A 24,512-nucleotide genomic window follows, 5' to 3' on the forward strand; every position below is an offset into this window, starting at 1 on the left:
CTCAAATTTGGACTCATCAGACCAAAGCACAGATTTCCACTGGTCTAATGTCCATTCCTTGTGTTTTTTAGCCCAAACAAGTCTCTTTTGCTTGTTGCCTGTCCTTAGCAGTGGTTTCCTAGCAGCTATTCTACCATGAAGGCTGCACAAAGTCTTCTCTTAACAGTAAAAGTTGTTGAAGAGATATGTCTGCTGCTTGAACACTGTGTGGCATTGACCTGGTCTCTCATCTGAGCTGCTGTTGACCTGCGATTTCTGAGGCTGGTGACTCGGATAAACTTATCCTCAGAAGCAGAGGTTACTCTTGGTCTTTCTTTCCTGGGGCGGTCCTCATGTGAGCCAGTATCTTTGTAGCGCTTGATGGTTCTTGCCACTGCACTTGGGGACACTTTCAAAGTTTTCCCAATTTTTCGGACTGACTGACCTTCATTTCTTAAAGTAATGATGGCCACTCGTTTTTCTTTACTTAGCTGCTTTTTTCTTGCCATAATACAAATTCTAACAGTCTATTCAGTAGGACTATCAGCTGTGTATCCACCAGACTTCTGCACAACACAACTGATGGTCCCAACACCATTTATAAGGCAAGAAATCGTACTTATTAAACCTGACAGAGCACTCCTGAGAAGTGAAAACCATTTCCGGTGACTACCTCTTGAAGCTCATCAAGAGAATGCCAAGAGTGTGTAAAGCAGTCATCAAAGCAAAAGGTGGCTACTTTGAAGAACCTAGAAAACAAGACATAATTTCAGTTGTTTCACACTTTTTTGTTAAGTATATAATTTCACATGTGTTAATTCATAGTCTTGATGCCTTCAGTGTGAATGTAGAATTTTCATAGTCATGAAAATACAGAAAAATCTTTAAATTAGAAGGTGTGTTCAAACTTTTGGTCTGTACTGTATATGTATGTAGATAGGTATATATCTATATATATAATTGTCTAAGGGTTTTTCCGTCTGTCTGTCTGTCTGTCCTGGAAATCCCGCGTCTCTGATTGGTCGAGGCCGCCAGGCCTCGACCAATCAGCGACGGGCACAGCATGGCGACGATGATGTCATAAAGGTTGCCTCGACCAATCAGCGACGGGCACAGTCTGCCGCGAATTCGCCTTGACCAATCAGCGACGGGCACAGTATCGACGTAGATGTCATAATGGTTGCCATGGCGTCGATGATGTCATAAAGGTTGCCTCGACCAATCAGCGACGGGCACAGTCTGCCGCAAATTTTGGAATCATCATTGTCCATATACTACGGGGACATGCATATTCTAGAATACCCGATGCGTTAGAATCGGGCCACAATCTAGTATATATATATATATATATATATCTATAGATATATATATCTATATATCTATAGATATATATATATATATATATCAGAAATGATGCATTGGAGATATATTGCACCAATTTTACCTCAAGGTGGCCGCGAGGTAGACCACTATGATTGTGCATGGGAAAGTCCCTAGATTCACTCTTGTTGGGCTAGCATACGAACACTTACCCATGCATCTACATCCTATAATGTGTAACTTTGTCTAGCCTCGGCCCTCATTGGATCTTTGCAAACTACAGAACAAATATTCCACAAGCTCTTAAGAGAAGTCTTTACTGTATATTGGTGGCTACCATAGGACAATTCTACATGCATGGCTAGCACCTAACAAACCTACAGTTTATGTGATTTTGGAGAAAATAAGTTCTCACTCAGAATGAACTGGCTAGATGCATATTTACAGGAGAAGACCCAAGTGAAAAAGTTCTTTCAAACATGAGAGGCAATCATATAATTATTACCAACGCACAGCAATTCCGAGATTCCTTACATAATAATACATCGTTTCCTGAGCACGGTCTAAATGGAGCTTTCTCATTTTCCCTTTTTTTCCTTACCTCACTGGTTGGGATGACCTTAGTGATAGGTGAAGTCCATGCATTCTCTTCTCCCGCACCCCCTCTTTTTTCCCCAGTACTTCCATTATCCTTATCCCCATTCGCCCTTGTTATATCCTAGTGGGCTTAGTCAGAAAGAAAACTACAGTAACCTGCTCACACGAGATTATTATCATACCAGAAATGTACTTGGTCTACCAGTATCCTCCATGGACTCATATGACCACTGATGTCTTGATAAATGAGAACGCCATATATAGATCTGGATACCACTGGCTATGCGAGCTGGAACCATGATCACCTACCATATCTTATCTCCCCAATGTCAGCCCTTTCTCTTTCCTACTTTTTGCTTTTCCGTTCAATACACTTTCTGTGTTTGAAAAATAATGTTGAAAAATGTTCAATAAAATCTTGAAAAAGATTAAGTGGCCAAGCTCTGTAATTCATTTGCCAATCCAGCTGCCATGATAACGTTTTGTGTACCCATGAGACCTCTGCAGCCCATCACTGGTCGCAGCGGATTACCATCCTTGCAGCCTTTACGCATAGACGGACGCTGCACACTCTAGCTTGATAAAAACCCGAATATATGTCAGGGTTGAAACATTCCTGTGCAATTATCTACTTGTGATGATGAAATAATAGAAACCGATCACTCCTGGAGTGCCTGGATCGGCGGATTACTTAACAGGTGAGTATAGGTTTTTTTTTTTTATACCATTACTTCTTTCTGACAGAATTTTATAGGATCTTACGAAACACTTTTATATTTTTTTCTATACTTTTAGGACACAAGAAAACTCAGGTACAAGCAACTTTAGCAGAAGTGGCTCTAGAAAAGATTTCCAAAAAACTCTTCAAAAACAGATATTTGAGTCCGATGAGTCGGAGACTAGGCAAAATGAGCAGGTAATATTTTTCGTGCAGTATTTTGTAGATCCAGATAAAAATTATTCTCCTGCCACAAAGCAAATATTTTGGATTTCTAGTAGCCAGTCAGTGTGCACTCCCTTTCTGTATTCATGATGTAGTTTTTATGCACACAATATAATACCCTGATCCTCCTGTGTGTTTTTTGTAGACTGACGGGGGTCTTGTAATGAGGTTGTCTGGTGAGTCTGAAAAATCTAGCAATACTTCCTGTGAATTCGACCTTCGTGGCCTAAATCCAGAAAGTCGTCTAAAGAACCTTCTCCAACTTACAAATGTGGATGACTTGGAGAAGCAAACTGAAGAAGCTCGTAAAGCCAACAGACATGCTGAGATTTTTGCCCTCAGTCCACCAATGGATGAGGTATAAATGTGTTCCAATTACTTTCTCATCCTATATTATATATTTTATGTTATCTTTTATCCTGTTTTTTATCTTTTTTTTCCATACATCATTATCTGTTTATTTTTTTTTTAGCCCCTGCCATAATTCTCTAACTTCTCTGTCCTCATTCACAGCACATGGACTTTCTACTGAGCTGAGTGTGCATGCATGTATATTGGGGATTTGGGATTGATAGTTCTCAGATAACAGTATTCTAAGGTGTAGGGGCACGTTAAAGGGAACCTGTCACCCAAAAATTGTATATGAGCTGTGGCCACCAACATCAGAGGCTTATCTGCAGCATTCTGTAATGCTGTAGATAAGCCCCGATGTAACCTGAAATATAAGAAAAAGAGGTTAGATTATACTCACCCAGGGGCGGTCCCGCTGCGGTCCGGTCCGATGGGCGTCGCGGTCCTGGGCCTCCTATCTTCTAAAGATGACGTCCTCGTCTTGTCTTCCTGCCTCTGCTCCGGCGCAGGCGTACTTTGTCTGCACTGTTGAGGGCAGAGCAAAGTACTGTAGTGCGCAGGGAAAGGTCAGAGAGGCCCAGTGCCTGCGCACTGAAGTACTTTGCTCTGCCCTCAACAGGGCAGACAAAGTACACCTGCGCCGGAGCTGAGGCAGGAAGACAAGAAGAGGACGTCATCGTAAGAATATAGGAGGCCTCGGACCGGACCGCGACGCCCATCGGACCGGACCACTGCAGGACCGCCCCTGGGTGAGTCTCATATGACCTCTTTTTCTCATCCTTCAGGATACATTGGGGGCTTATCTACAGCATTACAGAATTCTGTAGATAAGCCCCTGATGCCAGTGGCCGCAGCTCATCTTTGATTTTTGGGGTGACAGGTTCCCTTTAACTGTGTAAGGTTAGAGCAAGGTTCCTGCTGAGTGTTTTCTTTAATCAAAGCCATTTTTATGATAACAAAAATTCAGCATAATGATTATTCGGTACATTTTGGCCCTAATGCACACTACACATATTTCAGGAGGATACTGTGGAAATACGCCCTATACCAGAATGTCCAAAGGAACATATGGGATACAGGATAATGGTCAAGCTGCATACGCTAAGGTATAGTATAAAATATATATTTTTGGTTCATTCTTATTTATAAATATCTGTTTTGGAATATCTTGTATTTGCCTTTTGTAAGATGCTTTATCTTGAGAGTTACTGCATATTTTAGTATTATATAATATGCAAATTAGCTCTCCTCCAGAAGAAAGTATCCTATCTCTCTAGTGCCACCTATTGGTAGACCCTATACTTTCCAAAAAGTATTATTTAGTGACTAAGCTGAGTTTACATATAGTCAACAAAACATTAGTGTGACCTCTGGTGGCCCATGTTAAAAAAAAAAATGTTGAGAGGCTCGCACAAATTAGTTGTTGTATGGGTTGATCTGTCCAATCACATTTACCAACCCACTTGTAAACTAATGTATCTTAGTGCCGGAGTCCGTTACAATCACTTGAGTATGTCATGACCACTGGACCCTTGGTGCCTATGGCTGTATTACTGAGCAGATTAATATATAGTTTAGTGGGAAAGGGTTCTGTACAATTTATAACTTATTATTATATCCTTTTTCACTATGAGCTTAGGAATCCAGTGATTGACAGCCATCTATGTATGCAGACCTATAACAATAATAATAATAATTATTTTTATTTATATAGCGCCAACAAATTCCGCAGCACTTTTTAATTAAGCGGGGACATGTACAGACAATAAATTCAGTACAAGTTAAGACAATTTAAACAGTGACATTAGGGGTGAGGTCCCTGCTCGCAAGCTTACAATCTACAAGGAAATGGGGGGACACAATAGGTGAAAAGTGCTTGTTATTTCAGGTCTGGCAATTATAATAAATAGGGATTTTCATATAAAGCTGCATGATCCGGTCATCAGCCCGTGTGTTTAAGTGCAATAGTCAAGTATCAAGTGCAGTTATCATGTGCATGGAGGGTGTGGAGACAGATGAATAGTAGGGTGCAGATTCAGAATAATATTTGGAAGGAGGGAACAGGACAAAGTTAGTTTTCCGAGTAGTTGATGTGGTAGGCTTTTTTGAAGAGATGGGTTTTTAAAGCGCGCTTGAATAGGTCGGGGCTAGGTATCAGTCTGATCGTCTGGGGAAGTGCATTCCAGAGAGCTGGCGCAGCACGAGAGAAGTCTTGGAGACGGAGGTGCGAGGTTCGGATTACGGGGGATGTTAGTCTTAGGTCATTTGTAGAACGGAGGGCACGTGTAGGGCGATAGACGGAGATGAGAGAGGAGATATAAGGCGGTGCAGAACTGTGGAGAGCTTTGTGGGTGAGAGAGATAAGTTTATACTGGACCCTGTAGCGAATGGGTAGCCAGTGTAATGACTGGCACAAGATGGAGGCATCAGTGAAGCGGCTGGACAGAAATATGACCCTGGCTGCCGCATTTAAGATGGATTGGAAAGGAGAAAGTTTGGAAAGAGGGAGACCGATCAGAAGAGAGTTGCAGTAGTCCAGACGGGAATGAATGAGAGCGACAGTAAGAGTCTTAGCAGTTTCAACGGTGAGAAAAGGTCGGATTCTGGAGATGTTTTTAAGATGCAGGTGACAGGAGCGAGTGAGTGAGCGGATATAGGGAGTAAAGGAAAGTTCGGATGATAGCTGATACAGTGATAGCTGTCAGTTACCATGAAATATATAAGGCTGGTTTCACGTGTCCATCAAACAAAGACCGTGCACGGATCAGAAGACCCAGCCCAATTGCTGTATCTCCTTATCTGAACAACCTCCTATATGCTTATGAATAGAAATAGAAACAACAGAATTATTTTGCAGGACCTTGGTACAGCTGCCAAGTCAGTACTCTGTTACTCTTTGATGAGAGCCCTGCAAATTTCTCCTTACGGTCATGCAGACATCTGTGGATCTTGGTCAGATCATGGCTCGCAATGGACAGACTGGCCCTGAGCCTCCTGATCCAAGCGGGACAGCTTCCTAGAAATATATGAAGCTTGTGTGCTGCAGTGAAAAGATCCGCAGCCAATCCATTCATTGCGGTCCATGATCAGACAGAGTTCCACGGCCTTATCTGATAGCATCTGCGGCTCCTTTTTTGAGTAGTCTGGCTAGTGTGACATCGTGTGTTCATCATGACGCAATGATGATGTTGCGCCAATGAAAAGAGGAGCTACAGAAGATGTCATGTAAGAAGAGATTCTTGGGACTCCCGTCCAGCAATCATGGAATACTGACCTGGCCACTTGATCTGGGTCCTGCCAAACAACTCTACCATCTTTACCTATGAGGGAAAAATAGTAAATTATAAGGTCTACACATAAAGCAATTCTGTTTGTCGCCTCCGGCACTCTAACGTGTTTCCCACAGTAAGGGCTGTATGTTCGATGTGAAAGGTTTCCCTTAAAACATTTATACATTTATGTACTTCATGAAACTTAACTAATTTTTCTTCCCCTTTTTCTAAACAGATTTGACATTGACATTGAGCCAATGTTTGCAACTATTGCACTTTACGACTGTAGAGATAGAAAAAAGGTAATAAAATGTAGTATACTGGGAGATGTCATGTTTAAAGCTAATTTAAACTGCACTAGAATGAAACAAATATAGGCATCTGTTTTTTGGGGGGTAGGGGAGTATATTTTTTCTGGCAAAACAACCTACCTGCTGTGACCATAGTAACCACTCACGGATAAGCCATGAATCTGTGTAGTTAAGAGGTCTGAGGTCAAAAGCCAAGAGAGTACATCATGGACAAAGGAGTGAGGCAAAGGCTTAGTCATGAAACAGTCCGAGGTCACAATTATTCCAAGACGGTAGCAGATCACAACAATAGGGCTATGCAAACGGATGATCAAGACAAGTCCAAGGTCCAGCAGCAAGATCAGAATACGAGACAAGGAGCACAGAGCAAGCACTCACCTCATGAGCATAGCTACAATTGCCAGCAATAAAAGGCAGAGAGCTGGTTGAATAGCCAGGTAATTACTCCGCAGAAGAGACGAGTCACATATGGATGATCCTGGTCATGATTTGATTGCTAAACTGTCACTCCAGACACTGAGGCTATGTGCACAAGCTGCGGATTTTGCTGCAGATTGGCCGCTGCAGATTCGCAGCAGTTTTCCATGCGTTTACGGTACCATGTAAACCTATGGAAAACAAAATCCGCAGTGCACATGCTGCGGAAAAAAACGCCCGGAATTGTAGCGTTGTTTTTTCCGTAGCATGTCAATTCTTTGTGCGGATTCTGCAGCGGTTTACACCTGCTCCATAATAGGAATTCACAGGTGAAATCCACACAAAAACTGCAAAAAAAAACGCAGTAAATCCGCGGTAATTCTGCAGGAAATCCGCAGTGCGGATTTACCAAAATCAGTCTGGAAAAATCTGCAGAGTAATCCGCAGCCTGTGCACATAGCCTGACAGTTCAGCATGCTCCAGCATGTGATTGGACGGCTGAGCTGTCCATCACCATACCAACAGCTCAGCCCACCCCATTCCTAGATAGGACGGCAGAATTGTCACTCACTTCATCCAGACACTCAGGAGAAATCGTGACACCTGCATTATACAAGTTATCTGATTTATATCATATACAAAAAGCAATACTTGTCATAATATAATGTGCAACAATGCATTTTACAGATAGTATGTATTCATTTAAAGGGATATTTCCATCTTAGGCACTTATGGCATATCCACTAGATGACTTCATTGCTTATAGAAAGGGCTGCTTGCTTGATTGTTTCTTTAGGTTCTATAGATTTCAACGATAATGGACCATGCAAACACGACAACCATACCATTAAAGTGTATGGCGAGTGCAGCTGCTGGAAATCGTCAAATGGTGATCACTGGATCTACTCTCAACCAATAGGCGAGGGTCTCAGAGATCAGACTTTATTTTTTATAAATCTGGTGCTGGAAACACCATCCTAAAATGCAGCTGTGATCTCCTGTGAGGTTAACAGGGTACGGCGTTCTCTTTTCATATTGAATTTGTGAAGTAACAGAGTTCGCTTATACCGCCATATAGTACCGCCTGTTACTAGCAGCAGGTTTCTCTCCTGCATGGTGGACCCCAGGTTGCAAACGCACCTACTGTCTCATATATATATATATAATATATATATATATTCGGTGCGTTCCGCCAACCCTAACATCACAGCCTCTTAGCCACAGAGCTGGACCACATAACCATACAAGGCAGGGTCACCAACTGCTGAGGCGCACAGTGTGTGACAGTCGCCAACGCTTTGCCGACTCAATGATTGCACACTCCAAAAACTTGTAGAAAGCCTTCCCAAAAGAGTGGGAACTGTAATAGATGCAAACTGGGGACCAACTCCATGTTCATGCCTATGTTGTTAGATTGGATGTTCTGAAAATATACTATAGGTGTAAGCTATGGGTGTCCTAATTTGTGGGTGTTCCAATTCTTTTGTCACAGTTATTTAGTAAATAGCTGAGTCTGGTTGCTTCCAGCTTTCTTGTTACAATCACTTCTTTATTGTAAATTATATTTATTTGACTCCAGGAATTATTTTTGATGTTATTTTATGACTATGATGCTGTATTTTTCTCCGTAGATTTCAGAGAATTTTCATTGTGATTTGAACTCAGAAGCATTGAAACAGAATCTACGAACTCATACACCCTCTGTGGCCCCTTCAAGCCAAGCGAGAAGTGCAGTGTTCTGCATTACCTATCCCTCCCCGGATATCTTCCTAGTAGTTAAGGTGAGCATGAGTTGAATAGGATGACCTCCTACATTATCTGCTTGGGAATCAATTGTGGAGGACTGGAAGCTTCACAGATGGTGGTGTTCGATATTTGCAGCGAGTACAAGTGACGCACAAATAATGTTTGTCCAGTACTTGCATCATATCTATGCCATTTTACAGTATACCATGAGTGGGTATGGCCACATGGTTCCTGGCCGTAGTGCACACTACTACCCTGCCGCAATGTTTGCCCAGCCTGAATAATATATTAATAATTACATGGTGTCAATTGTATGTGTTAATGAACAGAAATGAAGGGTTCCATCAAGTGTTTTTTGCCTCTATGCTGTCCGTGGGCATGGCAGACTACTCATGGGCAGCACATGGACCAATTGTGGCCAATGTGCGATTTTCCTCATGAGCTGATTCGCACATGTAGTAAAATGTACAGTAGCTCAAAATAAAATAATGCCTGCAATGGATCCCAACAATCCTGCACTTAGCGAATGTGAATGGCCCATACTCCTGTATCATCCCTGCCTATGGGGTGTAAGGATTGCTGGGATCATCACACCTGTAGCAGATTACAAAGTAAATAAAATATTAATGAGGATAAAGGCCTTACCTACCAGAAGGTGACAGCTGCCATGCTCAGGTAGGGATAGCCGCCGGCCAGTCCATGCAATCCATTCCAATCTCGCTCCGAATTCTATGGCCATCTGAGTTTGCCTTTAGACTTACTGTATTCTCCAGGACTGCATTCACACAGATCAGGTCAAAAGCCATAGTGGTCCTGTGACACTGATCTTTCATCTGCTCCATGCACAGTCTATTAATTTTGCAGGGAATTAGTTGCTTCCCTTCCAGATTAACTCCTTGTGCACTGAAGCAGTGAAAAGACTGCAGTGAAGCACAGTGAATAATTAGATCTGTTGACAGCAACTTTGTTTGATTAAGTAATATTACAAGCCTATTTAATTACCAGCTCCCTCCCACCCCACCACAGCCTGTCCCAGCAGCAGCAGTAGCCCCTGATCACATGGTATACATCCATGTGACCACTATGACTAATTACTGGCCTTGATGTTTTCATGCTCTACATGTAGACCTCGTCGCTGAGAACAGTGATTGGCTGCAGCAGCCTCGTAGATTTTCTCCTCGCAGGTTCCTGACTTGCAGAGTTCTACCTTCTAATGAGCTGTGCTCCAATGTGCCCCTAACATGCCCAGAACATACACTGGAAGGAAAGAGTGAAGGTCGTTATTGAAGAATTTCTAGGCGAGATCTTTAAAATTACAAGTAATTGGTAAAAATTGTACAATGAGTAACCTTTAAATGCTGAAATTGGAGTAACCGTTGTAAGTTTTGGCATTCGGTGCAAATGTACTTTATATCAGATGTGACGGCTTACAATGACCTTTATTTTATTCATTCTGATATGTCTTACAGATTGAGAAAGTTCTTCAACAGGGAGAAATCTCTGACTGTGCTGAGCCATACATGGTGTTAAAAGATTCTGATGGTGGAAAGGTATCTTATACATTGATGATAAGTGTAGCATTGTTAATAACTGAAACGGAATAGCTCACATATCAAAATGTGTGAATATGTATCCTTGGAGGCCCACACTGCTTTCCTGTATGGTCTATGTAGACAGTTATAAATTATGACCATCTCTAGGACATTATTAAGCACAGAACTTCCCTAGAGACCACAGAGTGATATGGGAGATACATACAGCACCTTATCTTTGTGTACTGCAAGGACCGATCAGCAAACAAGCGTTCATAAGGATGCTCATTCGTGATCATCGTCCCGTGGAAGCATGCCACCGGTCAGCCAAAAAAATAACTGTGTTGCTCCTTGGTTAAATGGATCATTTATACATGCTGTTAAATTATCATTGCCATCAGCACAACGCACAGTGTATGCAAGGGATGTGCTTTTGACGATGAGATTGCTGTATTGTACTGTAGTAACGATGTTCCTATCTCTATAAAGTTTTGTTAGCCAGTGTGAATGAGGCCATAAAAGAGCAATTATGAGATGAAATCAGCCCCTTTAAGTCACCATTAATACAGTTGTCATTTTAGCTTCCTCCTGTGATAATGAGCTTCCGCTAATCATTTTTACGCACTCTATACAGCAAAAGTGACAAATGAGTTACAGAAAACAGAAAGAATCAGCTATTTGTGATTGTTCTAGTGGCTAGTCTGAAAATAGGAATTTTACAGTTATCACAAGAAAATAAAAAAAAGCACCAGCAAGTATAAAATATGATGATGATTATTATTGTTAATGAACATATATATGCATTTGTCTGTGTGTGTGTGTGTGTATATATATATATATATATATATATGTTAGAATCAGCACTCCCACCACTGCCAATTTGTCACAAACACCACTCGCTCGCGACCCACGTGCTTCAGATGCTACTGTAAGGGGGGACTCTGCTTCCCGCACTCACACGTCATAATTGGGATGTACACAATCAAAGTTAGCCCTTCCAACAACTGTCAGATATGTATATGTCATGGCCGAAAGTGTGGGCATTCTTGCAATTGTTCCAGAAAATGAAGTATTTCTCCCAGAAAATTATTACAATTGCACATATTTATTTTTTTTTGTATGCATTGAAAGAGCACAAAAAAAGCAGAGAACAAAAAAATGGAAGTATTTTCTCAAAAAACTCCAAAAATGAGCCAGACACCCTTTGAAATAAATAACTGCAATAAATTGCTTCCTATAACTAACAAACTTCTTGCACCTCTCAACTGGAATTTTGGACCACTCTTCTTTTCCAACTTCTCCCAACAGCAGTTTTAACATCTCTTCAAAGGTGTTCAATGGGATTTAGATCTGGACTCATTGCTGGCCAATTTAGGACTCTCCAGCACTTTGTTTCCATCCATTTCTGGGTGCTTCTTGAAGTATGTTTGGGGTCATTGTCCTGTTGAAAAACCCATGACCTAGGACACGAAACCCACTTTCTGACACTTGCCACTACATTGCGACACAAAATCCTTTGGTAATCTTCAGATTTCATGAAAGCTTCCACACAGTCAGTCACCAAGTGCCAAAAGCAGCAAAACAACCCCAAAACATCTTTGCACTTCCACCATATTTGACTGTAGGCACTGTTTTCTTTTCTTTGTAGGCCTCATTTTGTTTTTGGTAAACAGAATGATGTGCTTTACCAAAAAGCTCTATTTTGGTCTCATCTTTCCAGAAGACACTTTCTCTGGAGGATTTTGGCTTTCTCACGTACATTTTGGTAAACTTCAATCTACCTTTTTTTTGCCTCTGTGTTAGAAGTGGGGTCCTGCTGGGTCTCATGCCATAGTGTTTAATTTCATTACGTCGCCATATAGTTTGCACTGACAATGTTGCACCCGGAGCCTGCAGGACAGATTGAATTTCTTTGAAACGTGATTGGGGCTGCTTATCCACCATCCGGACTATCCTGCTTTGCTACCTTTCATCAATTTTCTCTGCTGTGCACGACCAGGGAGATTAGCTACAGTGCCATGGGTTGTAAACTTCATGATTATGTTGCACATTGTGGACAAAGGAGCATCAAGATCTCTAGAGATGGACTTGTAACCTTGAGATTGTTGATATTGTTTAACAATGTTGGTTCTCAAGTCCTCAGACAGTTCTCTTCTTTCTGTTCTCCATTCTTAGTGTGGCACACAGACACACCATGCAAAGATTGAGTCAATTTCACCCCTTTTTCTCTGATTCCAGGTGTGATTTTCATATTGCCCACACCTGTTACATGCCACAGGTGAGTTTGATCGAGCATCATATGCTTGTATCAAAGTTGTTTCCCCACAATTTTGTAAAGACGACAACAATTTTTTCCTGGTCATTTTGGGGGTTTTGTGTAAAATTATGTCCAATTTGCCTTTTTTTCCAAGTCTTTTTTTCTCTTGTTCCTATACACACAAAGAAATAAACATGTATAACAAAACATGTGTAGTTACAATAATTTTCTGGGAGAAGTGCTTCATTTTCTGAAACCATTTCAAGGGTGCCAACTATATATCATGTTAAAGTGAATTAAATAATATGTAACTGTTGTGATAGATTCTCTGTAATCAAAAGATAGTCTGTACTAATAACAGCAAAATTGTAACCCAAAAGCACTTTCCTTTACCAATGAATTACAGATATTAAATTGCTAATCCAGGATATGACTTTTTCTACCACTAAAGTATATCTCACTTCTATTTTGTGTATATTTATTGACATGTATTTTTTTTTTATGCAGTCAAAAGAAAAAATAGAAAAACTTAAATCTCAAGCAGAAAACTTTTGTCAACGTTTAGGAAGATACCGTATGCCATTTGCTTGGATACCAATTAGCCTCCAAAGTTGTATTAATGTTATGACTCTGGAAAAAGAATCCCCAGAATCAGAAAATGGGAATGGTATGCCCATACTTTCTACTATATCTTGTTAAAACAAGAAAACAGCAGTATGTGCATATCTGTACTTAAAATGTCTAAATGAACCTTCTATATCTTCTTCTACTAATACAGGTAAGATGACTAATGTTGACCGGAGATCCTCACTGGGGCCGTCAAGGAGAGGGAGCTCAATAGACGAAGGCTCAACATCACCATTCAAGCCCACAACAATTACACAAATCACTTTCTTTAAGCAGGTGAAAGATATATATTTCTTGCATATACCGCTGCCTGGGGTCTAATATGTCACATATTTGGTAGATATCATACACACTATCAGTTTCCGTAAGTAAAAGCACAAATCTTCTCTGACTGGTAATTGAATGTTATTATCTATTGCTGTAAGTTACAGCAGATCTATAATTAAATGAATATTTGCTTTTGATACATTGTTAATCTACACAAAAACACTTCAGATACTTTTCCTGAATCATAAATGTACGCTCAGACCGAGCAAGCGTGCATGTTTAGATAATAATGCTCTTCCAGCAACTCACTTCCTGCAGTCGAGACAAAAAAATCCAAGATTTACCATGAGGGGTCCCCAGTTCATATAAAACCATCAGATCATTTTTCAAAATTGATAGATTTAGCTGATTTTTATCTTTCTTTGAGATTGTGGTGCTTGCAGGCAAATCTGCTTCAGCCTTTTGCATCTCATTGAAACCTAAGTTATACTGCACATAGAGTCTTGTCCTTAACCCTTCTGAGATAAACCCCCATACATATGAAACTAATGTCGGACGCACCTGCCAGTATCTATATGCATATTGGGGCTGTGGCGACTGATTCTCAGGGGAGAAGACAAATGGGAATGTCCAAATTCGAACTGCCAATTGCTTTGTTCTTCCAAAGATAAGCCGATGAAAGACATCTCATCTTACTCGTCAGAACACGGAATGCTGGGTCTTACTGCCATTTAATGTGTATGGGGACCTTAGAACATGACTCCCTCTAAAAGACTATTCAATAACCAAGTTTCTACACGTTGGGCATGTTTTATTAACATTTAGTTTCTTTAAGTGGCGTATTGTATTTGCCACCTATCAAATTAAACCCAACAAAATTACCGGTAGTAGCCAAAACAAAAGACTATTACAACAAAAATTGTAATGAAAAAAGACACTAGGGAGGATATACTTAAAGACGATATCTAGGACTTTAGAAAAAATGGCATGTAGTTGCTAACAGAGGCAACCACCCATCTGTTGTACCCATCGCCGGTCATTGACTGCTTCTGTCAGAGATTCAGCTCCTCCAAGTCAACAGAGCAGTAGGTTATTTTCCTGTTGACAGGGCGGACTTTTTGTGTCATTCTGATTGGCAGTCAGCTCCAGTTGCCTAATTAGGGGAAGCCGGCTGTCAATCAGCATGACACCAGTAGTCTCGCCCTGTCAACAGGAAGAGAAACCGCTGCTCTGTTGACAGGGAACAGCTGAATCTCTGGCAGGAGCAGTCAAAGACCAATGCTGGGTACAACAGACAGGTAGCTGCCTCTGTTAGGAACTATATGCCTTTTTTTCTAAAGTCCCAGATATCCTCTTTCACCACCAGTGGGGTAATATAAATCCATAGCCATACAGAAAAGAACTTTGCAGTGAAAATATTGATTATCAGTTACTATGTTCATCCTTAAGGTATATGTACGTAAAGTATAAATGCTTCAATCGACCTTCAGATTGCTAGCTGCTACTCAGGTCATATATCATTTATCTTCTATAGGCCTTTATGGTTAGATATACAATAATGCCCTAGTAAGTGCTTCATATGGATTAATCTCGAGCACTAAAAAATGTCTGAAATCTATGAAAGAACATATTAATCACTGTATAAATTTGGTAATAACACATATTCCTCCCATGCAAAATAGACCCTGACACACATTTTGTTCCCCCTCATCAGGTGATATTAGCGTTTACCAACCCTGTATTCCTTCAATTGTATCAATGATCCCATAATTAGAGTGCCCACAGATACCAGTATTAGTGCTGGCTGGTGACGTCTCGATCATCTTGTATGTTCTATGCAGCTGAAGCAAAGTATGCAGGCACCATCTTTAAATACACTACCTTATTTATATTGCACTAATAGCTCATGTGAGTGGCGCATTAGGCTTCATCATCATGGCAATTTTGCATGGACTTTCAACTTTCTGTAAAAAAATCCCCACTCTTGAATTAAAAATAATAAAATGTGATTCTACTCATATCTCACAGGTCCAGGGCTGTTTCTGTTTCACTTCTCCAGTTATTTATAGGCAACAATGGTGACACAGAGCTGCAGACAATCACTTGGCTCAGTAGGTGTACTAATGTAGATAGTACAAGATAGTGATGGGATACAGCCATAGAGATCATGGGACCCCATAGCAGAAGTTTTAATTCCCCCCCTCCAAAAAAATAAATAAATATATTCATCGGGTTCAAACAAGAGCACATCTCACAACTTTGCAACATTTAGAAAATAATTTTCTTCTACTGTTCTACTGAAGCCCTAGATTCTACTTTTATTTCACCCATAAAGTGTGATGCCAACAAAAGTGCCCCAAAAACACTGTAAGATACCCCCACAGTACCCTCCACATGCACGGTATGATGACCTTAAAGTACCCCACCTTAACTCCCCCAGCAAAGTATAGTGACCCCAACACAACTATAACACTGTATAATAATAATCTTTTATTTTATACTAGCTGAAGAGCCCGGCGTTGCCTGGGCATAGTAAATATCTGTGGTTAGTTATAGCACGTCACTTCTCTTATTTTCCCATCACGCCTCTCATTTTCCCAATCACATCTTTAATTTTCCCCCTCACATCTCTCATTTTCTCCCTCACACCTCTCATTTTCTCCCTCACTCCTCTCATTCCCCCCTAACACTTGTCATTTCGACCTCACATCTGTCATTTTCCAATCACTCCACTATTTTCCCTCACTCCTCTCATTTTGCACTCACACCTTTTCATTTTCACCTCACACCTCTCATTTTCACCTCAGTATATACATGTTTGTCATCTCCCTTATATATAGTATACACCTGTATGTCATCTCCTGTATATAGTATATACCTGTATGTCATCTCCCCTGTATATAGTATATACCTGCTGTGTGTCATCTCCCCTGTATATAGTATATACCTGTATGTCATCTCCTCCTATATATATATACCTGTATGTCATCTCCTATATATAGTATATACCTGTATGTCATCTCCTCCTATATACAGTATATACCTGTATGTCATCTCCTTCTATATATAGTATATACCTGTATGTCATCTCCTGTATATAGTATATACCTGTGTGTCATCTCCCCTGTATATAGTATATATCTGTGTGTCATCTCCTCCTGTATATAGTATATACCTGTATGTCATCTTCTATATATAGCATATACCTGTATGTCATCTCCTCCTGTGTATAGTATATACCTGTAGGTAATCTGCTCCTGTATATAGTATATACCTGTGTGTCATCTCCTCCTGTATATAGTATGTACCTGTATGTCATCTCCTCCTCTATATAGTATACACCTGTGTGTCATCTCTCCTGTATATAGTATATACCTGTGTGTCATCTCCCCTGTATATAGTATATACCTGTGTGTCATCTCCTCCTGTATTAGACCCCGTTCACACATTATTTGCTCAGTATTTTTACCTCAGTATTTGTAAGATAAATTTGCAGCCTGATAAATCCCCAGCCAACAGGAAGCCCTCCCCCTGGCAGTATATATTAGCTCACACATACACATAATAGACAGGTCATGTGACTGACAGCTGCCGTATTTCCTATATGGTACATTTGTTGCTCTTGTAGTTTGTCTGCTTATTAATCAGATTTTTATTTTTGAAGGATAATACCAGACTTGTGTGTGTTTTAGGGCGAGTTTCGTTTGTCAAGTTGTGTGTTGAGTTGTGTGTGGCGACATGCATGTAGCGACTTTTGTGAGATGAGTTTTGTGTGGCAACATGCGTGTAGCAACTTTTTGTGTGTCGAGTTGTATGTGACAGGTTAGTGTTGCAAGTTGTGTGCAGCAAGTTTTGCGCATGGCGAGTTTTGCGCGTGGCGAGTTTTATGTGTGGTGCCTTTTGAGTATGTGCAAGTTTTGTGTGAGGCAACTTTTGCATGTGTTGCAACTTTTGTGCATGTGGCAATTTTTCCGCGTGTGCAAGTTTTGCGTGTGGCGAGTTTTCCATGAGGTGAGTTTTGCACTTGTGGCGAGTTTTGCGTGAGCCTAGTTTTTGCATATGGCGAGTTTTGTGCGTGGCGAGTTTTGAGCGGCGACTTTTGTGTTTCGACTTTTATGTGGCGAGGTTGGTGTATGTGTGGTGAAATGTGTGCTGAGGGTGGTATATGTGTTTAAGCACGTGGTAGTGTGTGGCGCATTTTGTGTGTGTGTTCATATCCCCGTGTGTGGTGAGTATCTCATGTCGGGGCCCCACCTTAGCAACTGTACGGTATATACTCTTTTGCGCCATCACTCTCATTCTTTAAGTCCCCCTTGTTCACATCTGGCAGCTGTCAATTTGCCTCCAACACTTTTCCTTTCACTTTTCCCCATTATGTAGATAGGGGAAAAATAGTTTGGTGAATTGGAAAGCGCGGAGTTAAAATTTCACCTCACAATATAGCCTATGACGCTCTCAGGGTCCAGACGTGTGACTGTGCAACATTTTGTGGCTGTAGCTGCGACGCCTCCAACACTTTTCATTTCACTTTTTCCCCATTATGTAGATAGGGGCAAAATTGTTTGGTGAATTGGAAAGCGCGGGGTTAAAATTTCACCTCACAACGTAGCCTATGATGCTCTCGGGGTCCAGACGTGTGACTGTGCAAAATTTTGTGGCTGTAGCTGCGACGCCTCCAACATTTTTCCTTTCACTTTTTTCCCCATTATGTAGATAGGGGCAAAATTGTTTGGTGAATTGGAACGCGCGGGGTTAAAATTTCGCCTCACAATATAGCCTATGACGCTCTCGGGGTCCAGACGTGTGCCTGTGCAAAATTTTGTTGCTGTAGCTGCGACGCCTCCAACACTTTTCCTTTCACTTTTTTCCCCATTATGTAGATAGGGGCAAAATTGTTTGGTGAATTGGAACGCGCGGGTTAAAATTTCGCCTCACAATATAGCCTATGACGCTCTCGGGGTCCAGACGTGTGACTGCGCAAAATTTTGTGGCTGTAGCTGCGACGGTGCAGATGGCAATCCCGGACATCCACACATACACACACACACACACGCATACACACATTCAGCTTTATATAGTAGATAGCTCTAACATCTTCCACAGCGCTTTACAGTTTGCATCACATTATCATCGATAAATTCCCTATCAGTATGTCTTTGGAATGTGGGAGGAAACCTTAGTACCCGGAGGAAACCCACACAAACCCGGGAGAACATGCAAACTCCTTGCAGATGTTGTCCTTGGTGGGATTTGAACCCAGGACCCCAGCACTAACCACTGAGCCACCTTGCTGCCCATGTATAATGGCCCGCACTATTCCTCCAAACAGTATTATCACCCACACACAGCCCTCAACACAAAATAATGGACCCCACACAAATCTTCACACCGTATAACTGCTTGCATACTATATAATCACCCCCACATAACTCTTCATAAAGCATAAAGGCTTTCACATACCCCTCCAAATATTATAATGACACCCCACATAGCCCTTTATATAGTGTAATGGATTTGACATAGCTCTCCATACAGTATGATGCACTCCTTAGTCCTCCATACAGTATGCTGCACTCCTCATATTCCTCCATAAAGTATACATCACTCTCCATAGTCCTTCATACACTATACTGCACTCTACATAGTCCTTCATATAGTATATTGCACTCCACATAGTCCTCCACACATCGTACTGCATTCCCCATAGTTCTCCTTACAGTATACTGCGCTACATGCCGATGCTGATACAGTTGAATATGCGATGACAGGTGGTTGGGCCCCCCTGACGCACAGCCACCATAGCGGCCAAATGGCCTGCTGCTACTGGATGCAGTGCTGTTGATGTAACGTCACTGCTGTAGCCTGTAAACAATCAGCAGTGGTGGTGCAGCGCTGGACCTTTGGAGGATAAGTAAAAGCTAGTTATATTTTTAAGATGGCGACAAGGATTTTGTACAGAAAGTTGAATGAGGAAAATCCATTTAACTTCTACTCTGTTAAAATGGTATTCTCGTGTTGTCTCTTGAGCAGATCACAGTTTTGCAGTCTCTACACTTCCTGGTTGCTGGGTGGGTGGGCACTTCTTTGAGTGACAGTTCTGGTCAGTTTTCTTCTATCCAGAAATGGATGGTAACAAAGCGCTGGAGATTTCTGAGGTGGCAGCAATGAATAGCAGAATTGCTGATGGGAGAAGGCACCCTTCAAATATGAGAGACCTGGAGCAGTTTGCAAAAGAAGAGTGGTCCTAAATTCCAGGTTCGAGGTGTAAGAAGCTTGTTGATGGTTGTAGGAAGCGATTGATTGCAGATATTTATTCCAAAGTGTGTGCAACCAAATATTAAGTTGATGGTGCCAACAATTTTCTCCGGCCCATTTTGGGGGTTTTGTGTGAAATTATATCCAATTTGCTTTTTTTTTCTCAGTTTTTTTGTGTTGTTCCAATTCAAACAAAGGAAATAAACATGTGTATAACAAAACGTGTAAATGTAATAATTTTGTGGGAGAAGTACTTCATTTTCTGGAACAATTTCAAGGGTGCCAACACTTTCGGCCATGCCTTTATTGACTTTATGACTTGCATATATGTATACACATACAGTGTACTACATTTGATGTCTGTGTCTTCTTTTTTTTTTTTTACTAGGAAGGAGACAAACTAAGTGATGAAGACTTATTCAAGTACTTAACTGATTATAAAAGATCGTTGCAAAAGCGGGCAAAATGTATACCAGGTGAGGGCAGTAGTGCCATGTGTGAGGTGGTGAACTTTGTACTGACTAAGGAACAGTATTCCTATTGTTTTTTGGGTTGCTTATAATGCTTCAATACAAGCCTTTGTTACCGATGGGGAGAAGAATAAATGACACAGAATGATAGCGTAGCTTCAATTCATAAATACAGTAGGTGGTCAGGGGTGGGTCTAAAAATAAGGACCAAGTTATGAGGCATAGCTGGAATTTATTACAATACATTCTTTTTTTACTTTTTTATTTAAATTATATTTTTTTGCAGCTTTATGCTGGTATACTGTCAAACTAGATGTATTACAGTCACTTAGCACATGTGTTGCCATATTGTACATCTTTGAATCACCATATTTTCCCCTAGAAGTAATATTTAAATATTTGGAATGTGCCACACTTTTTAGTTTTTCACATATTCCGTGTATGTAAATATAAAATAGCCTCTATTTGAAATCAGAGCAAACAGAGGTACAATATTGCTGAAATATATGTATGTCCACTGTATCATGAATCCTTTTTGTAAATGGGACCGAACATGTTGGGTTTCAATAATTCCAAATTAGAGGCATTTTCCTGCATATTGAAATTAATGGGTTTTTCAACACCCCTCACTCATCTCCAACGCCCCCAAAAAAAGAAAATCTATAGGTTTTAGCAATGTTGTCACTTACAATAAACTATGTAATTATTAATACATTTCAAAATAGCCTAATCCTCTGGTAACATAGTAACATAGTAACATAGTAACATAGTTAGTAAGGCCGAAAAAAGACATTTGTCCATCCAGTTCAGCCTATATTCCATCATAATAAATACCCAGATCTACGTCCTTCTACAGAACCTAATAATTGTATGATACAATATTGTTCTGCTCCAGGAAGACATCCAGGCCTCTCTTGAACCCCTCGACTGAGTTCACCATCACCACCTCCTCAGGCAAGCAATTCCAGATTCTCACTGCCCTAACAGTAAAGAATCCTCTTCTATGTTGGTGGAAAAACCTTCTCTCCTCCAGACGCAAAGAATGCCCCCTTGTGCCCGTCACCTTCCTTGGTATAAACAGATCCTCAGCGAGATATTTGTATTGTCCCCTTATATACTTATACATGGTTATTAGATCGCCCCTCAGTCGTCTTTTTTCTAGACTAAATAATCCTAATTTCGCTAATCTATCTGGGTATTGTAGTTCTCCCATCCCCTTTATTAATTTTGTTGCCCTCCTTTGTACTCTCTCTAGTTCCATTATATCCTTCCTGAGCACCGGTGCCCAAAACTGGACACAGTACTCCATGTGCGGTCTAACTAGGGATTTGTACAGAGGCAGTATAATGCTCTCATCATGTGTATCCAGACCTCTTTTAATGCACCCCATGATCCTGTTTGCCTTGGCAGCTGCTGCCTGGCACTGGCTGCTCCAGGTAAGTTTATCATTAACTAGGATCCCCAAGTCCTTCTCCCTGTCAGATTTGCCCAGTGGTTTCCCATTCAGTGTGTAATGGTGACATTGATTCCTTCTTCCCATGTGTATAACCTTACATTTATCATTGTTAAACCTCATCTGCCACCTTTCAGCCCAAGTTTCCAACTTATCCAGATCCATCTGTAGCAGAATACTATCTTCTCTTGTATTAACTGCTTTACATAGTTTTGTATCATCTGCAAATATCGATATTTTACTGTGTAAACCTTCTACCAGATCATTAATGAATATGTTGAAGAGAACAGGTCCCAATACTGACCCCTGCGGTACCCCACTGGTCACAGCGACCCAGTTAGAGACTATACCATTTATAACCACCCTCTGCTTTCTATCACTAAGCCAGTTACTAACCCATTTACACACAATTTCCCCCAGACCAAGCATTCTCATTTTGTGTACCAACCTCTTGTGCGGCACGGTATCAAACGCTTTGGAAAAATCGAGATATACCACGTCCAATGACTCACCGTGGTCCAGTCTATAGCTTACCTCTTCATAAAAACTGATTAGATTGGTTTGACAGGAGCGATTTCTCATAAACCCATGCTGATATGGAGATAAACAGTTATTCTCATTGAGATAATCCAGAATAACATCCCTCAGAAACCCTTCAAATATTTTACCAACAATAGAGGTTAGACTTACTGGCCTATAATTTCCAGGTTCACTTTTAGAGCCCTTTTTGAATATTGGCACCACATTTGCTATGCGCCAGTCCTGCGGAACAGACCCTGTCGCTATAGAGTCACTAAAAATAAGAAATAATGGTTTATCTATTACATTACTTAGTTCTCTTAGTACTCGTGGGTGTATGCCATCCGGACCCGGAGATTTATCTATTTTAATCTTATTTAGCCGGTTTCGCACCTCTTCTTGGGTTAGATTGGTGACCCTTAATATAGGGTTTTCATTGTTTCTTGGGATTTCACCTAGCATTTCATTTTCCATCGTGAATACCGTGGAGAAGAAGGTGTTTAATATGTTAGCTTTTTCCTCGTCATCTACAACCATTCTTTCCTCACTATTTTTTAAGGGGCCTACATTTTCAGTTTTTATTCTTTTACTATTGATATAGTTGAAGAACAGTTTGGGATTAGTTTTACTCTCCTTAGCAATGTGCTTCTCTGTTTCCTTTTTGGCAGCTTTAATTAGTTTTTTAGATAAAGTATTTTTCTCCCTATAGTTTTTTAGAGCTTCAATGGTGCCATCCTGCTTTAGTAGTGCAAATGCTTTCTTTTTACTGTTAATTGCCTGTCTTACTTCTTTGTTTAGCCACATTGGGTTTTTCCTATTTCTAGTCCTTTTATTCCCACAAGGTATAAACCGCTTACACTGCCTATTTAGGATGTTCTTAAACATTTCCCATTTATTATCTGTATTCTTATTTCTGAGGATATTGTCCCAGTCTACCAGATTAAGGGCATCTCTAAGCTGGTCAAACTTTGCCTTCCTAAAGTTCAGTGTTTTTGTGACTCCCTGACAAGTCCCCCTAGTGAAAGACAGGTGAAACTGTACAATATTGTGGTCGCTATTTCCTAGATACCCGACCACCTGCAGATTTGTTATTCTGTCAGGTCTATTAGATAGTATTAGGTCTAAAAGTGCTGCTCCTCTGGTTGGATTCTGCACCAATTGTGAAAGATAATTTTTCTTGGTTATTAGCAGAAACCTGTTGCCTTTATGGGTTTCACAGGTTTCTGTTTCCCAGTTAATATCCGGGTAGTTAAAGTCCCCCATAACCAGGACCTCATTATGGGTTGCAGCTTCATCTATCTGCTTTAGAAGTAGACTTTCCATGCTTTCTGTTATATTTGGGGGTTTGTAACAGACCCCAATGAGAATTTTGTTACCATTTTTCCCTCCATGAATTTCAACCCATATGGACTCGACATCCTCATTCCCTTCGCTAATATCCTCCCTTAAAGTGGACTTTAGACAAGACTTTACATAGAGACAAACCCCTCCTCCTCTCCGATTTTTGGATTTTTGGTAGGTGCTCCTGGGGTTCTGGCAGCTTCATTTCCGGTCCTGTGCTTTGCATAGGACAACATTTCCTGTGGTGGCAGTTTACCAATGCAGTATATAAAGAAGCCTGGCTTACTGCTCCTGTACAGTGCCTTGAAAAAGTATTCATATCCTGTGAACTTTTCCACATTTTTTAACTTTACATGCACAAACTTATTATGTATTTTATTGGTATTTTATGTGATATACCAACACAAATTGGTAAGAATTTATGAAGGGTAAAGGAAATGATACGTGTTTTTCCAATTATTTTACATTTATAAATCTGAAAATTGTAATGTGCATTTGTAGTCAAGCCCTCCGTAGTCTAATACCCCTTGTCACGGATCCCTTCTCCGTGGTGTCACTTATTCGTCACGTGCCTGTTCTCACACGTGACTTGGGGTTGTGCCTGTAAGGGTTAATCTATCGCCCCACTCTCAGTCCCAGCATCCTCTGTCCTATGCTGTAATAGGAGCATAAATCACACACCGACCCAGGCCACACACCCACTCATACACGCTGCCACCACTCATCGAATACATGGGCGATGAGTCCCGGAACTAACAATACTAATAAAAATATGTCTATCACTCATAAGGCTCACACACCTTAGGCTATGGATTCTTTTAGAACATTCAAGGTTCAACTTGTTAAAGTTTTATA

At 40.7% G+C, this 24,512-nt stretch overlaps 1 protein-coding gene across 3 annotated transcripts in view; it reads left to right on the forward strand.

Annotated features, from left to right (window-relative positions):
* Positions 1-24,512, forward strand: part of DOCK8 (dedicator of cytokinesis 8) — a 255,214-nt gene that overhangs the window by 64,981 nt on the left and 165,721 nt on the right. For all 3 annotated transcript variants that reach the window (XM_069763842.1, XM_069763822.1, XM_069763832.1), the window contains exons 5-13: positions 2,692-2,812; positions 2,985-3,197; positions 4,211-4,296; positions 6,698-6,764; positions 8,822-8,971; positions 10,406-10,486; positions 13,233-13,392; positions 13,504-13,628; positions 20,263-20,350. In XM_069763842.1, coding sequence (XP_069619943.1) covers positions 2,692-2,812; positions 2,985-3,197; positions 4,211-4,296; positions 6,698-6,764; positions 8,822-8,971; positions 10,406-10,486; positions 13,233-13,392; positions 13,504-13,628; positions 20,263-20,350 — 1,091 coding nt within the window. The remainder of the gene's footprint in view (positions 1-2,691; positions 2,813-2,984; positions 3,198-4,210; positions 4,297-6,697; positions 6,765-8,821; positions 8,972-10,405; positions 10,487-13,232; positions 13,393-13,503; positions 13,629-20,262; positions 20,351-24,512) is intronic.

Source organism: Ranitomeya imitator, chromosome 1 (assembly GCF_032444005.1).
Source record: "Ranitomeya imitator isolate aRanImi1 chromosome 1, aRanImi1.pri, whole genome shotgun sequence".
In the NCBI taxonomy this organism is placed as follows: Eukaryota; Metazoa; Chordata; class Amphibia; order Anura; family Dendrobatidae; genus Ranitomeya; species Ranitomeya imitator.